This window comes from Ischnura elegans, chromosome 4, assembly GCF_921293095.1.
Source record: "Ischnura elegans chromosome 4, ioIscEleg1.1, whole genome shotgun sequence".
In the NCBI taxonomy this organism is placed as follows: Eukaryota; Metazoa; Arthropoda; class Insecta; order Odonata; family Coenagrionidae; genus Ischnura; species Ischnura elegans.
This window is the reverse complement of record NC_060249.1, coordinates 57,205,917-57,222,749: the sequence shown is the minus strand read 5'-3', so window position 1 is coordinate 57,222,749 and position 16,833 is coordinate 57,205,917. Positions and strand designations below refer to the sequence as shown.

At 38.1% G+C, this 16,833-nt stretch overlaps 1 protein-coding gene across 1 annotated transcript in view; it reads right to left on the bottom strand.

The window, feature by feature from the left end:
• Nucleotides 1-16,833, bottom strand: part of LOC124157547 (ATP-binding cassette sub-family G member 4) — a 96,205-nt gene that overhangs the window by 7,694 nt on the left and 71,678 nt on the right. The window contains exons 2-9 of the mRNA XM_046532371.1: nt 15,359-15,476; nt 14,442-14,631; nt 10,805-10,950; nt 9,549-9,787; nt 6,586-6,729; nt 4,976-5,145; nt 1,587-1,755; nt 814-914 (exon numbers count right to left, since the gene is read on the bottom strand). Of these exons, the coding sequence (XP_046388327.1) occupies nt 814-914; nt 1,587-1,755; nt 4,976-5,145; nt 6,586-6,729; nt 9,549-9,787; nt 10,805-10,950; nt 14,442-14,631; nt 15,359-15,476 (1,277 nt within the window). The remainder of the gene's footprint in view (nt 1-813; nt 915-1,586; nt 1,756-4,975; nt 5,146-6,585; nt 6,730-9,548; nt 9,788-10,804; nt 10,951-14,441; nt 14,632-15,358; nt 15,477-16,833) is intronic.

The following is a 16,833-nucleotide window of genomic DNA, read 5'->3' as shown; positions in this document are numbered from 1 at the left end:
ACTTTTTTATTTTTCTTAAAATTAATTAATGGATTCTTGATTCACTTTGTGTAGAAGGGCGGCATAAGTAGCTTCAGAGGCTCAAAGCAGTTCCTCTCATTGTCTTGAAAATTACTATAAATTTTTCTACACCGATCGGCAACAAGAAAACTAGAGGAATATGTTTAGTTGTCTATATTTTTATACTTATTGCATGCATTTATATGCTGCGTTTTTATGTGGTGTTAATATTTTAAGTCTAGCATATGAGGCTACTCTGTTATTCTATTTCCTCCAAAAATACAGGGTTATCCCATTAAGCACCTTGCGTGCTACCCTAAAATCAGCTTCAATGGAGAGAAGCTTATCAGAATATTGCCTCGAGAGAAACCAAATCTGTAATTGGCTCATAGTTTGTAGAGGAGAGCGATAAAGCGTATTTAAATAAATTAGTGCTAATTTCGAACAATTATTTTGTCCCATTAACGTTCCCAGATGAATATTTCAAAACACGAGAAAATACGTTGATCTTTTGGATCAAATTTCAAGATCACCTCGTCCCGGTTACTGAAAAATTAAGAGTGAAATTCATTAACAAGGCTATTGCTTTAAAAAAAGTATGATGCCCAAAAAGGTAACAATCCGGTGTAATATTATGCAGCCTTTGAAGGTATATCGAAAAGTTTAGATAGGCTGTTACCGTTACAGTCAGCCATATTTTTCTTTGTCGAGAGACTTTAAGATCTATTATTATTCTTACATGCCTATTTACATACTATACGTGTATGAATAGCCTGTTGAAGGATCTTGATCCTGCAAACTCGGATTACTTACCGCTATCGGCAGGTCCGTGATTGTGATGGCTATGTAATAGGATTTTATGGAATACCACCGGTTGAAGTGCTCCTTGAGTAAAATAGACATTTCCATGGGAACTGAAATAAGTAGATAACATAATCTAAGTTTTTCTGTTATTCCGAACAATTTTGCCGCAACACAATGACTAATTTTAGGTTAAAATAAAATGTTTCGTCATTGCTCAATTTTTCTTCTGATAGTATCTTTTTGAGCCTTAGGATTTAATTACGTCCAGGGAAGGAATTTGAAGGTATTGAAATGGTTTACCTTTTAAATGTAGGGACTCATATTTAATGAATAATAATTCTCATATAATTTTGTTCTTATTGAGTAACTACGGAATATTGAAACCAATGGCAAAAGCTGGTTCATTTGAACTGCAAGTGTTGAAATAACGACAGATATTGTATTTAATACAGAATGAATGAGAACACAGAACACATACTATTTATCAACATCATATTATGTTAAATCCATCTTTATACAATTGATCAACATCATATTATGTTAAATCCGTATTAGTTGGAATTGATTTTTATTGTTAACTAAGGCTGATTAATTGCTATTACTTGCCCAGGAACTACATAGGTACGTACAAGTTTTTGAAAACTCTATTCATTGTAATTTCAAATAGATGCTTTTGCCATCTAAATCAGAACTCATAACATAGGATCGAAACTAATTTGGAAGCACTGACTGTCATCGTGACCTCATCATACCTTATACAATTGTTACCCTATATGCCTTACATGTGAGAATGGTGAGCATCATAGCAGTGATCATGTGATGAACGAGGATAGAGAAGAGCAGGTTGTAGTTATCGAGGACCCTCGAACCCTCTTGTCCGGACCCGTAGTACAGGAGACCAAGCATCAGGCCCACAACCAGGTTGGAGAGTGTCCTCATGTAGGTCAGCGTCTACGATTAGAGATACATTTTAGAATATAACTGATGACTTCATGCTTAACTGTATGAAACCTTTTCATTATGGAAAATGGAAGAATAAACTTTGTTAGGCTCACTAATTTATTTGAAAAAGTACGACCCAGGTTCCACCACATCGTCAGATGCTTGACGACGTAACTATGTTATGAAAATGCATCGGCACTTTACAATGCAACTATGTAATGAAACCAGGGTCGTGCTCTTTATAATGTATAAATGAACCTAACAAAGTTTATTCTTCAATTTACCATACATTTCAGAGTTGATTTCGCGTAAACACTTAAATGTTAATATCTTTTTCTGACCACTTATATCCCCACTCAATTAATTTTCATAGTACCTACTCAAAATAGGGTAGTTTCCTTCATAAAAGAAAACGAAAGGCATTGATTATTATTCATTCCCCACCATTAGTGTATTCATAATATACAAATTATTTGGTTTTAGAAATCCCAGTTTAGACGAATGGCAATGGCCAATTTCAACCGCATTTGAAAAAGGCCAGATTGGCGCCCATGCGATGCCACTCCACGTGACGTCACAGAGACCTAGTTTCTATACGAGTAGATAGGAGTTTTACATCGTCTGAGATTACCAATACATGCATGAGGCACAGAGCTCAGGGAAACATCTCTTAATAATCACACATTAAAAATACCTAAGTTCGGAAAGTTTCTTTCGTTTGATGAGGTTATAATAATTATTTTTTTAGCCATGCGCTTCCTGCTAACAGGGTACTCTGCTACCTGCTAGCAGCCTGCATCTCAGCGGCGCACATATTCTCGCCCCAAGGTCACCTCACGCGGCAGCAGCGGGAACCAGAATGACGTCACACGGGCTTTTCCCATCATTCATACTTAGCCGTCGCGTTTTCGCGCGCTTGGAAATTTTCACTTTTCATTTAATCGCGAAAAATATATATCGTCATTTAAAACTCTAAAAGCGTAAAGTGCGTACTCCAGGAGTAATAATCTTTCGATGTAGGCAATAAAAAAATAATAGGAAACCACCCTATTGCATTGTAGCCTTTATAATGCGATGGGACCTATCAGTAGTCCATATTATTACTATCAAAATATGCAAACGATGGTTTACATGGAGCATTATGAGTGCTACCTAATCCGGTCCTCCCTCACATATTGGACTTCCCTTTTCGATTCATAAAAAGGCCTATCCATAGATATCTATTAATCCCATTCTCTTCCTCCCACTACACCGTCAGAGGCGAATTAAGAGGGGAGAGCGGTCGAATTCCCCGTAATTTATGGAGAGAATGACAATACGGTAATCTTTAATGTGGCTCTCTGATGAAATTTTTTATTCCACGAACTTAGCATCGCCTCAAAACATTAATCAAGAATGCCTAAAAACCTCTTGTCATATCAGAAATTAGACAAATTTCCGCTCAGAGGTTTGCATGTAGTCAAGACGACGCGACGTATAAATTAAAGAACCGCTGCCTTCAAAACGAGGCCTAATCTGGCCCTCCCCCACTTACTCAACATTCTTCCACGTGACAATGACTCTACTATGGCCTCCACTAATTTCTCGAATATTCCAAATAGGGTGTTAAAAATATACCTCCATTAGTTCGAGAATTACTTGTGTGTGATTATCATACGATGGAATTCTCACTACTTTTATTGTTATGATGTTTCTAGGTCATGAAAACGTTGACAATTCTTTGCGCGAAAATGGTAAAATCATTCATTACTTGGACCTTCGCCATCATTTGAATTGAAGAATTAACTACAATAGGTACGCAACGTTCCCTGGATTATGCATTGTCTTGATATTTTGGGCAAAGTAAAGGTGTATTTTTTTGTTAAAAGCTTTATTTCGGCTTATTACATCCGGACAGTGATCAGGATATAAAATGAAGCATCTGGCACACATATGAGGCCACATAGTACGTTGAGTTTTTGGCTTTCAAATGCTTCTTCCAAAGTGTGAATTTCATTTATATTTTCTATATGTTTCCTTCATAATGTAGGAATTGGCTTATTGCCCTATTTTAGTCATCTTTGCAGTAAATAAATATTGTGGGATGAGCTAAACGTAATGAATTTTGGTAAAGTCAATGGAAATAGATTGGAGAGCGTTCTGTAAATTTGTGGTAACCTCTAAATAATCTCGGGAGCGATGAAAAACTGAATTCAATCACGCATCTCTTGTCATTTACGTATAATTGGTATTACGTAAGTTGGGGCTCTATGGTATCAATCAGAAGCGAATACATATGGGGGCGCAGGAGGCGCGCCCCACCCCTCCTTGCGGGGCTGCTCGCATTGCCGAACATTGCAGAACCACAATTTTAACTTTTTTATATCATTAGATGGCACTGTCTTGCACATGTTTATAATCAGTTAACAATTTCTTAAATGTAAATGTAAATAACACTTTCTTCAAATTTACATGTAACTTGATTATTTTTCATTACGATAAAAGTATATATATCTTTTGTACATATGTATATACACTCAAAATGTCTTTTTCGCCCCCCCCCCCCTTCCTTGAGTTTTTTTCTGTAATTCGTTACTGGTACCAAGGCTGGAAGTTTTCCCGTTTTCGTAGTGAGCAATATGAAATTACTCCTGGTTGTAATGTTACCATGAAACTCGTATTTCTTTATGTATGATTTTACACTTTCCCGGCGAATAACTATAGAAAAATCTTCTCGGGATTGCGCGCGGGTAGCCGTGAGAATGGGTAGCGAGTCGGCACCCGAAACGTCGGCGCTCTTAAATAATCTAACCCGCGCGCAATCCCGAGAAGATTTTTGTATCGTATTTCTTTCTTTTAAATTTAAGCAAATAAAAATATTACTACCGTGATAGCAGTGATACCCTAGCTCGAGGTAACCCGAAGAATTTCGGGAGGATATCTCGAATACATGAAGCTCTATATTCAATCCTCACGAAATAAATGCCTCAAGGTTGGCATTCTTGGCATTCCATCACTAATGACTCAAAAGGGTACCTCATATTGTATGCTTCCCAACGCTAATTGTAACTGCCGCACCCTCAAAATTTATCGATCAACTAGTCACCATATGTGAATTTTATCCAGGAGGCTATAAAAGGCTGTTCAGCGGTAGCTTCCTTTGAAATTCCGAAGTTGTTCGCATTTGATTCGCGCGGTATCACGCGGAAGGCTGCCGTTGAAGTCTACATAGTTCAATGAGTAGCCGTACCGTGTCTCTGCTGCTCTTGACGAAGCCTCTCTGGAGGAGCACCCGCAGCTGATTCCACTGCGAGGTCTCTTGTCGGATGTGGATGCCGTCGGCGCGGGTGCCGCAAATGGTCGACAGGACAGGTTCAACGGGTGCCAAGCTATGACGGGAAACACCCATCCTGGACAGTGCTGCGGTCGAAGGTGAATTGTAAAAGATACAATGCGAGAATCAAATTAATCGTTCTAATTTTAGCAGGACGTGAGAAGCAGTGACGGATGCCGTGTGGGGAAGGTTAAATTTCTCTGCACTAACTGGATAACCCAAATCTCAAAATAAAAGAAATATTTTACAGATGGATAAGCTTATATACTAAAGCCGAATATCATATATTGATGATGTGCAGCAAATGATCCTCGGTAAAGTCTCTCTATAAGGAAACTTGTACCAAATTAATGTAAAATACAATCAAATCATGCCAACTAGTCAACTTTAAACCTTTAATTTAGCGCCTTATTATTGCACATTTCCTTTCCTTCCCGGAAGTCCACCTCCCTGCTACAATTTACTTATTTTTGGACCCACTCCTGGTGATGTCAATTTCTTTATGGAAAGCAAAGTGCATTGTTTTTCTGGCATTGGTCAAGTATGTTTGGTTAAGTATAAGTAGCCCCCTGCTTCCTGAAAAGCATTATTATACACTTTTTTCATGGAAACTATTTTACGAATGCGATTGCTGTCATCTAGGTAGTCGTATCAATGCCAAATTCCGATTTCAGACAACGTTCAGAGTAATCATAAGTCTTTTTAATGTTTGGATAATACTTGGATTCAGCATACGTACTTCAGTTGAATGTGAGGTCTCATACAGTGGCGCCGACTCCATGGGGATTGAGGGGGCCCGAGCCCCCTCAAAAATTCGTTATGGGTGTGAGAAAAAAATGTGTCAGGCTTGTCGATTTTCCCCGGAGTGACCAGATATCGATATTCGAGTTATCAGGGTTCTAATGTTGATCATATGACTCTTCTAAAATGGTTAAAAACTTAAAACTCACTACTTATAAAATTTCCCGGGGCAAGATCCCCGGTTTGGGCCCCCCCAATATTTTTTGTAAGTCGGCTTCCCTGGTCTCTTAACAGAAAAAGGGTATTGGGAGTCAGAATTTTTAAATTTGGCAAATATCTCCTTGCTTCCTCTTATTTGCTGTCTAATTCATTTGTAATTTTGATTATACATAATACGATCAATTGACAATATTGTGCTTCTATTTATCGAATTCGGGATGGATGAAGTGTATAAATTTTATGTCCGAAAATTTCAATTGTGCAAATATATTTCTCAGCCATGTATACCAAGAACTTTCAATTTCGACTTCGGGCATACTCATTGATTCCATAAATAGGTGTTGCATAATGTCGAGCTTTTGTGGCTATAAATTTGTCCTATACCTTCTCTTCAAGTTCACTGTCTTCTCTTTACTAATTTTTTTCAAGTCCAAGTTTCCATTTTCTGTTGGCTAATTAAATGCCCAGTAGAAGTAGAAAATAATACCATCGCATCGAACAGTTTTATGCTGAATTAATGTAGTTACTTTAGTTTGAAAGTTTCCCATTAAAATAAGTTCTCTTACCAGCGGGCGTCTTGGACTCTCGTCGCACTGCAGCAATAGACAGCTGCCGTTGGCTCTTGAACCATCGAGTTGTCTTGCCGTTGTCCGTTCCTTCGATCATCCGTGGCTGGACGTCTCCGTATTCTCCGCACGCCAGTTCGATCACTGTGAGGGCAATTTATGAGCGTCAGTCATATTTTTCTTTGTGTATTTCATTACGCTTTAAAAGAATTCATAATAGCATTCTAAACATAATTTCCCATTTAAAAAGAAGGAAAAAACATTTGTTTTCGAATCATTCTGAGAATAATTCGTAAGTGGTGGAATTGTAACAGTATCGATTTATTTACCTAGGCCATTTGGAGCATTCGAACGATCCGCTTAAATCCTTGAAGTGGGCGTTGCCAAGGAAAGGAATTTCGCTAATGCGAGAATTTCACTTGCATTTGTCTGAGTCAGGCGAGCTCTACCCTCACCAATCACACTTAAACCTATGAGTTGAATCAGTGAGTTTGATAAATGGGATAGTTGATGTAACGTATTAGTAGTTGGTCACTTTATTTAGCTAATGAAAAGATCATACTACATTAATCAGAGACGGCGCTAGCAGGTGCGGGGCTAGGGGCGAACCTTCAGTGCGGGGCCCTTCACTTAAAATATTAAACTCTATACCCCATCTACAAACTCGAGCATTTTGAATCCCTACCACTCTCTGGCTAAGTATGTGTTCCCCTCCCAAATTCAGACTTCGTAATTACGCCGTTATAATACCATCACGCAGTTGAGTTCAAAATAGTATAATACAAATAAAATTTATAATTATATTCATTCATAAAATTATAACGTAAAATAAACATACAAAGCGCGCTTTATACTTTAAATTACTGCATTATTATTCCTTATTCATAATATTATTTTTTGTCTAGCACGGACTTAACAATACAGTAATAGTTGAAATTGCATTTTCAAACTATCGTATATTTTAATTTTTTTCACGAACGCGGGGCCCCCCAAAGCGCGGGGCCCGGGGAAGTCGCCCCGGTAGCCCCGCCCTAAGGCCGGCTCTGACATTAATTTTTACAAATTTTTAATTTTTACACCCTTGTGGTGGGGTGGTTTTTTGTGGGCATAATCGTAATTTTTTTTGGAATTCATGAGGAAGAAAGCCGTTATGTCTCTGCATGAATGAGAAACGCCCTCGTAGAATCACTCTAATATTTTGCTTTCGTGTCCGATGGCGTAGATATAATTTGATTCTTGCTTCAAATAGACGCGAAGCTTTTCATTTTATCGTCGCTTCTCTCTCTACGCGAGAAGTGAAGAATATCTATTTTAAGGCTCTCGGGATATTGATCAGTTGGGAAACTCGGAGCCTCTCAGGGTTGAGAACTCTGTGCGAACGTCTCATGATCTTTGGGGGAAAGGTCACTGTCGAAGTCCAGAGATTGGAGAACACTTTGGCACAGAGCTCGAGAGCTAATTCGCGATTAATAAGCGATGGAATATTGTGAACGAGGCTTAATGGATTCGTTACTATTTTTCCACCTGTGGCGTATTCTGAGTCTCTTTAGATCTGAGTTGTAGAGCGAATTTTTGAAGCGTAATTTGCACTCCAATACTAGGATTAACATTGATGAAATATTTTATTTTCTTCATTCGATCCTTTTCATCTAGTACGGACTGATTAGTAATCAATTGAAAGCACTGGTGGACGTGGTGTTTGCACAAAATGCACGAAATATCATTTGTATAATGCACTTGGTATCCTAAAAACAAATTGTAAGTCAAAGAACCGCTACTGGGACACTATCTGCAAATAAACTCTTCAATATCATTATTTGAACGTGAAAACGCGAAAAACAGGAACGACGACGTTCTGTACATGGTTGGTGAGGACACACAACTTCTAGGTGATATACTGAAGAGACAGATGGTATGGAGGGAGCGAGTACTGAGCGGGGAGGGGATGTGAAAACGATGTTAGGGGATAGAATGCTGGGTAAACGTGGAAGGCGAAAGAAGAGAAAAGGATTTTTACACAGAATGAAAGGGAGTAGGCATTACGGTGAATTGAATAGAGGGGAGTCAATGAAGGGAAGAGAGATTGACGTAATTTTTCTTAAATACTCCATGAAAATCTACCTTAGTCGGTAGAATAATTTAATAATAACAATATAAAATAGACTATGAAAAGTAAACAACCTTGGCAACTTTTCGCGTTTCGACGGCGAGGCATCATGTTCAAGTACTTGAAAATGACGACTCAGCGTTGAAACGCGTCGTACCAATAAAAATTTCCAGTGAAAAGTTACCAAGGTTGTTTATTTTTAATTTCAACAGGGATTGTCACAAAGTTAAAGCCGAATCGATTGATTTCAAAATAAACTATTTCCTCGTTTGCCTATATCTTAAATTTTGATAAATTTACCTTCGAATTATTTTCTCCTGTGCTATTTTTTCAGCATTTGAGATAAAGGCAACTGCAAAACAGGGTCTACTCTAATTACCTTGAGAATTTACTGATGATAAAGTAAGTTTAGTGATCCAGTGGCGCAGCGAGGGCGGGTTTAGGGGGTTAAAATCTCCCCAGAGCTCAGAGAAATTTTTAAGTTTAATCCATTGTACTTAATTGGTTAAATGTTACTAATAGAACAGTGTAAGGATTAATTAAATATTCCTCTGAAAGCCGTAAAACTCACCATTTTGAACCGTTTATCTCAAAATTCCGCAATTTATTAATCTCGCACCTACCGATTATCCTGGAGGGTATTCCAAACCCCCCACACACCCCGGTATTAGTTGCACCCCCCCTCCCCCCAGCCTTAATTCATAGCTGCGCCCCTGTAGTGATCCGCCACAAAAAAAGACTGATGGAAAGGGAGGTAAGAATACTCTTTTACGAGCAGAAAACATCTTTTAAAAAGAGTTGAGATTAGTTAGTGCAAAACTTAAGAGAAAATTCGTGGTACGCATTAGGTACTCACCGTAGTCGGCGGGGTTGTGGTACATGGGGCACTCGAGGTCGACGGATGAGAGGAACGGTACGAGCATTGAAGTGGCGCCCTGGTAGACGCACTTGCCCGCCGCCAGCACGTACACGTGGTCGAAGGCCTCGAAGAGGGAGGCGCTGGGCTGGTGGATGGTGGCCACGATGGTGCGACCCTGCCGCGCCAGCACCTTCATCAGAGACACGCACTGCGTGCAAGACGAGCTGTCCAACCCACTGAAAGTATGGACAAATTTAGGTAAACTCTATCAGGCGATATTAAGTGCAATAACAAAATGAATTGAAGCGAATATAATTTCATTCCGTCAACTTTTTAATGTCGAATATGTTTTTATTCTGAACCTTTACGAGTTATTGCGTCATCATGTAAAATAAAGAATTAGTTCTAAGTTATGCGTCAAAACACGTTGTGAATTTACATTTACGATTTCACGAATGGTGCACTCGTGTGGAGCATTTGGGTGAAAATAAAAATCAATCAAAGACTTTTCTTAACTGATTTGAACTAAAAATATATTAATTTATTGTATTTAATTTTTGTGTATGTTTAATTTTCACTCCAGGAATCATTGATGAGTACATTTCCAATGCTCGTGGTACATATGATAGGTGCATGTGTTAACGGAGATATTGCCCGCCCTTTACAACAGGGATGGATTCTGCGTCAAATTCGTTGGGGGGGTCATGACCATCATTCCGGGGAAGAGGGACGAGCTTGATTTTTTAAAAGTAACGATTGCTACGCTCCACAATAAATACAATTCGCACATTTGGGACTTGTAGTCATGCATTTTCATATACACCCCCTTTACTTTTTACAAGAATACGAAAGCTATTTAACAAATAAAAATTTTAAGATGTTTATAAAAATAGGGGGGGTTAATCCTACCTAAATCCGCCAAAGTTCCCATAGTGGAGGAACGAATCGTTGAACTTTTGAGAAATTCACCGCTCAACAGTATACCTCGAAATGATTGCTACTTTGAAGGAATAATTCATGGGTTTCCTCCGGGTGTGGTAACAAAACACCGTTTAAATAAAAAAATACCGTAAAGAACTTGACTTCAGTTTCTATTCCTGGAGACGATAGCAAAACCACACCCGGTGGGAAACCTGAGAACTATTCCTAAACTATACGCCAGGAAATACTCTAATTCTACATGGTTGACACATGTTTGTTAAGGGTTTTTTTATCGTTGCCGTTTGACTTTGATGAACTCTTAAATAACTTACGTGGTCGGTTCATCGAGGAACATGACTAGGGGATTGTTGACTAATTCTAGAGCGATTGAAAGTCGTTTCTTTTGTCCTCCGGATAGCATGCTGGCTCTTGTATTTTTGGTCTCGCTCAGCCGCAATGTGTCCAGGATCTCGTCAATCTGAAAGACGAAGAAATTCTTATCAGTTGAATTACGCATTCATTACACTTCTTCTTGAAAGTGATTATCAAAGCTATGTACTAATTTTTAATTTCCGCCTCCGTGAAGAAGATTTGTGAAAGTCAGTTGGTAAAGACATAGCTATTACTCCCACTTGACCGGTCATATTTTTTAACGCTTATCCCTACTTTTTAACATTTTCAGGATATGTACAGTTCGCGATTTTCAACTTTTGTCTTTATTTCCAATTTGAGGAGTTTTATCGAGATTTTTTGCTGAGAAGTACTTTTTTTGCACATAATATGCTTATTCTTATTGAGGTAAAGATAAGCGTTGAAAAATGTCTAATTTCTATATATATCACCTAAACATTTCAAGGTAATACGTGAATTGAAATGAGAAACACGTCACGGGGAAAGACAAAACAGGGCGACCTCTTAAACTTAATATAAGTTTTTTTGTACCTCCGCTAAGATGCATGTATTTGTAGAGAGAGCTGATGAGTGCTTTGAAGGAAGAGGTGTATACTTTTTTATGTCACTTTCAGTTTTTACTTCAGCCGTTATATGTTTCAATTATAATTCTGGTTTAGCCCCAAGGAATGCCGCTGATTTCATTGCAAACGAAAAAGAGTAGCCAGCCACTGGATGGTTTATGCAATCTGTTTTGACGCGCGATGCTACATTGTGTTTTCAAATTGGTCGGTGTCAGCGTCACTAATCAGCTTTTTTGTCCCGTAGCAGTTTCTGTCCGGAAGTCATCTTGTAAACATTAGTTTTGCCTGCCTAATCGCTTTGGAACGTACGAGTAGTGAATTCCATCTCCTCGATCTCATGAGCTGACTTTGCTGGCTGTTCTAAGTGCGCCATCAGATGAGTTTTACGATCATACTAACAAGGACTATGACTAATTACGTGAGTCGAGCAGGCTATGTAAGATACGGATTGAGAAAAAAATACGCTTCGTCACCGAATAACCTCAAGAAGTTCCATTGTTTGTTCTTGTCAGTTCAATGGTTTCACCTAATGGCTGAAAGAACTATTTTACTAATTTTACAAAGCATTTGTAAAAATATTCCATTAATGTTAATGCGTCATGTATCATTTAGGAGATATTAATGTATTTAGAAGTCCTTATATGCTAATAGTTGAAGTTATAAAAGCCCCGAATGTATGCAAATACTTTGTGATTCACTCCATTTTTCAGCCGAAATTTGTCGAACACGATTCGTATGATTTGAATGTATGACTTTCGTACCAGTTTCGGGGATTAATAAACCAAAATTGTGTTTACGCGCATCAGCCATCAAAATATAACAGATGGGAAATGTTGGAAAGTTTTTTTGGGCTAATGTGTGGAAGCCGTATCCCGTGAGACTTGAAAATGAAACCTGAAAAATGGAAGAACGTATAATTCGACTTATTTCTTCCAAAAACTGGAGTGAGACTGTTTGTGGCTAGTTAGTACCAAGCTAAACTTAAGCGATTGACAAGTCGTGTAATACTGTCAATATCATTTATATCATCATTGATAAATAAGGAATCGTCGCAATTACGCTATTTAGAATAAACGCTTAATCCAGCTATATTTATTTGTTTATAATTAAATTTAATAATTTATAAGCTAAAAGATCGGTGAGAATAGTTGAAAAGGTGCACACCTTTCTGAATGAATCATCTAATGGAATGAATCAGCATATAGCTGTTATGATATGCTGGTTCAGTGAGCAGTTATATATATGAACACGAGTCAATTATGCCTAAATGCATGAACGCAAGAACGGTCTCCAAAATTAACCGTGTAACCACTCTACTTGTGCGAATGGTTGAACAGAAAATAGAACCTTTTCTAATTTGATGTATGCATTTGTACGTGTTCCGTTACGGTCCACCAAAATCGTTCACTCTATCAGACATCCATTAACTCGAACGTGAAAATACATAGTGTAAAAAGGCATTTACGCACAACGAAGCTTTCCATTTGTTGATTTTTGGCTCAACGCATCAACAAGTATAGTGATAGAAATATCGATTTCGATTAAAATCGAAAATCCACTTTTTAATGCCAAAAATCGAGGAAATCGAGATCGAGTCTTGATCTTAAAAATTTAAATTAAAACTCGATCTTTTTACTTCGATTTCGCCATTACGTTTGATTTCAGTGGTGTTACTACCGGCCTATGATAACGCCATCCGTCCCCTGCGTAAGACTTATCGGAGGCCGGTAGTGTTGGAAAGTACGCCCTTGATCATCAAGAAAACATTGCAATCAGTTGATCTTTCTAAAAGTAATTAGTGAAGCCTAATGGCACCAAGGGGTGGGATCCCAAAACTTAAATGTGGGTGCATTTGTAAATTTTTACTATCAATAATTCACGCATGTATTCTGAGTAGATTTTTGGGATTTTATTCTACGTACCAATTGTGTATTTTAGGTGTTTTCCGAATTTGTTATAAAATTTTTTATGCCAGCTGTAATTAAAGAAAAGAACTATCGATTTATCGATCTATCGGTCGAAATTTCGAGTTGTGTAGAAAAGTTGAGTTTTTCTTATCGATTAAAAATCCATTTCTCGAAAAATCAATTTTGACCGACATTTTTCCAGTACTAAACCAATACTCCCTAAACCAATGAGGAAATCAGCCTGCGTGCGGTATGCAGCCTGACTGAAAATATTACTGAAAATGACAGGCGTGGCGTGGCGGGAACTTTTCATTTCCGGCCACCACGACCTGGGGCGTGGCGGTCAGCACGTTGAAACTAGTGATGAGCGATATATCGCTGTGATTGAATCACCGTTACTGAAAAGTAGCAGTCACAGTCGGTGATTCAATATTCGAAATCACTGTGATCGGTGATTCAATCACTGGATTCGGTGAAGATAGCTCTGGCTGCTACCAAGTGATATGCGATATATCGCCACCTGTGATTGAAGAGAAGTAGCCGAAGACTGCCGGTGACTAAATCACCAAATACTCGAAATCACTGCCACTGTGAATACGGTGAAGTTAGCTTCGGCAGCTACCATGATGCTACCAACAGTAAAATAAGGATGTCTTATTCATCTTTTATGATGAATAAGACATTCTGTGCGAAATATACAGCTAAATCTTTGAATTATGATGGTTTGATTATAAATATGTATAAAAAATGATTGCCCCTTATCAATTCTTTTACCACATCAAATTTACTTAATTATTGTAATATAAACTCGGAATCAGAACTATTCCCTCAAAAAAAAAAATAATTTGCCTAATTTTACAATTTTCTATAAGTTTATTTGTTCCTATTGAGGAGAGCTCATTCCTTGGAATTGGACAAAGTAGCAGGAATAGCAGCGCCACAAATCACCGATGACTTTTAAGAGTGATTCACCTCGGTGATCTCAATCACAGTTAAGAATCACCGTTACTGATGAGTAGCAGTCACAGGTAACGAAGTGATCCGAAAATCACAGTTCCGCTCATCACTAGTTGAAACGTCACACTTACGATCCCTTGCTTGTCCTCCTGGGAGACTTTCCTGCCCAGCTTCAGCTCTGCGGAGATGGCCATGTTCTCGGCCACGGTGAGCAGGCCCTGCAAGCGGTCCTCTTGCATGATGTAGCATGAGAGGCGACGGAATTCGGCGAGATCGCGCTCTTCCCCGTTCACGCACACCAAACCCTCCACGCCCGTCGTCCTGCAAGAGCAGACAAAGAACTTAGCATATAAAACTGCCAAACCGTGACTTCAATATGCACACCACACAGGTCCGGAACAAGGGCGGGGAAGAGGGGGCACATGCTCCGAGTGGCATATTTCAGGGAGCAGCAAAATTTGAAAAATTTATTGAAAAGTTACTTATTTTTTCTAATGAAATTATGTAACAACAATCATTAATATATAAATTATTTAACAATAATATTCATAAAACTTCTTGATAGCAAACACTCTGAGTGTAATTTTAACCACCGCATCTAACAAAATTGCTTTCGGAGGTATTATATATTATTATATTAAAACATTATGTCATATTTATTTTATTGATGTGGAGGAGGAGGGAGGAAGTAGGGGGGGATCAGGAGAGGGGGCGTCAAACGTGTCTTTGCCACCCTGAAAAAAACTCCTAGTTCGGTCCCTGACACCACTCACCAAACAGTTGGTGATAATGTAGGCATGAATACATTCATGAAATAAAGATAGACGTGACTGGCAAAGTTACCGCTTTAATCTCACCTCACGACCGGTTACAATAATTGTATTAACTTCAAGTGTGCTATCTTTATACCTATATTCTGTATGGCCTGAATGCTCTGTTCTCAGTTATTTTAAGCCATGTATAGGTAAATCAAAGAGAGTGAAAACAATTCTAATTCATTACTGTATTTATATAATTTTATTACTGTAGTTTATTCAGCGCTACTCACCGGTATCCGGTTAAAATGTCCAGGAGCGAAGATTTTCCAGCACCTGATGGCCCCATGATGGCCACCAACTGTTTGGGGGGGAAACATCCTGTGACTCCATGCAGGATTGTCTTTCTACCTGTGGAAAAAAAATTTATCCATTTTAGCGTGCTCTTGTACGAAAGTTTTGCTATAATTATCCATGAGTCCTCATGATTACAAATAAAGTTGATTAATCTGAAATACAGTGGAGTCAACTCTGTGCAATTGAAAGATTCATTTGACAACATAATTATCACTAAATCATGATTCTATTATTTTAGTGTATGTAAAAACACAACTCTGAATCATCCCTTCTCGATTGTTTTATGCCTTGCATTGGCATATCATAGTGGGGAAAAACAACTTTTATATTATTTAATTACATATGACCAGTCCCTTTCTCTCGGCCACCTCGCACTTCGTGAACTTTGACGATATATCTACTATTTCTACATCATATTTTATTGATAACACTAAATTTGACCGCTGCAAGAAGATTTTTCTACGAAATCGAAAATTAAAACAAAACGACTTTCCAAATTTATTAGGTTATTATCCTATTTTTTAATGAAAAGGTTCCACATTAGCATTGGCAGAATGACTTGCATCCTAAATGAAACATGTAGAAATGCTAAAAATTTCAGTGAGTTTATTGAGTCGATTAATTGACGATTAACGCACTTTATTCCTTAACAAACTTCATCGGTCCTCAAAATTGACACCAATGTGATGAAGAACAAAGGAAAAAGTAAAAAAACCAACTAAGCAAAAGTTTAACTAAACATTTCAAAATAATTTAAAATATGTAATAAAGTGTATGTTATTCTTTATTTTTCTTCTCGTTAAAAGTCAAAATAAATCATAGATATCCGCGAAATCATTGTCTCACGATAAAAAAAATAAGCAAACACGCTAGGGAAGGTAGTACATAGATTTTGAATGAAACATGGTCATTCTCATCGTTCACTAGTCTGCAACTTTGTATTAACTCATATCCGATCAAATCATTTGAGCGGTTATTTTTTATTCACTGGAGATTGATAACTTCGCTTCAACAATGGATGTTGTTGAAGAGAGATGAGGAAACTTGATTGGAACTTGCAAAGTTCCATTCTTATCAACTCGAAGAACGTTTGTAGGTGATAACCAAAGATTCTTTTCTCGTGAAAGATAAAAATACGGCAGAACAGTGAAACATGAGCAATAGCATTTTACCAGAGGTATCCATCTTCCCTTACTTCCTGTGCATCAGTACGAATTTCGTAGTCACTAGCTTTTTAGACCGTTTCACGCGGGGCACGTACTTACACAATCTGACGTGTGTACGAAGGCGCAGTCAAAATTGCGTCGTAAAAAGCGGTGAATTGCGAGAACACGTGCGAGAATGCGTGGACGTGAGATGGCAAAAAAGCCCCAGTTCTGTTCATGCATTCGTGCAATTCCACGCCAATTTA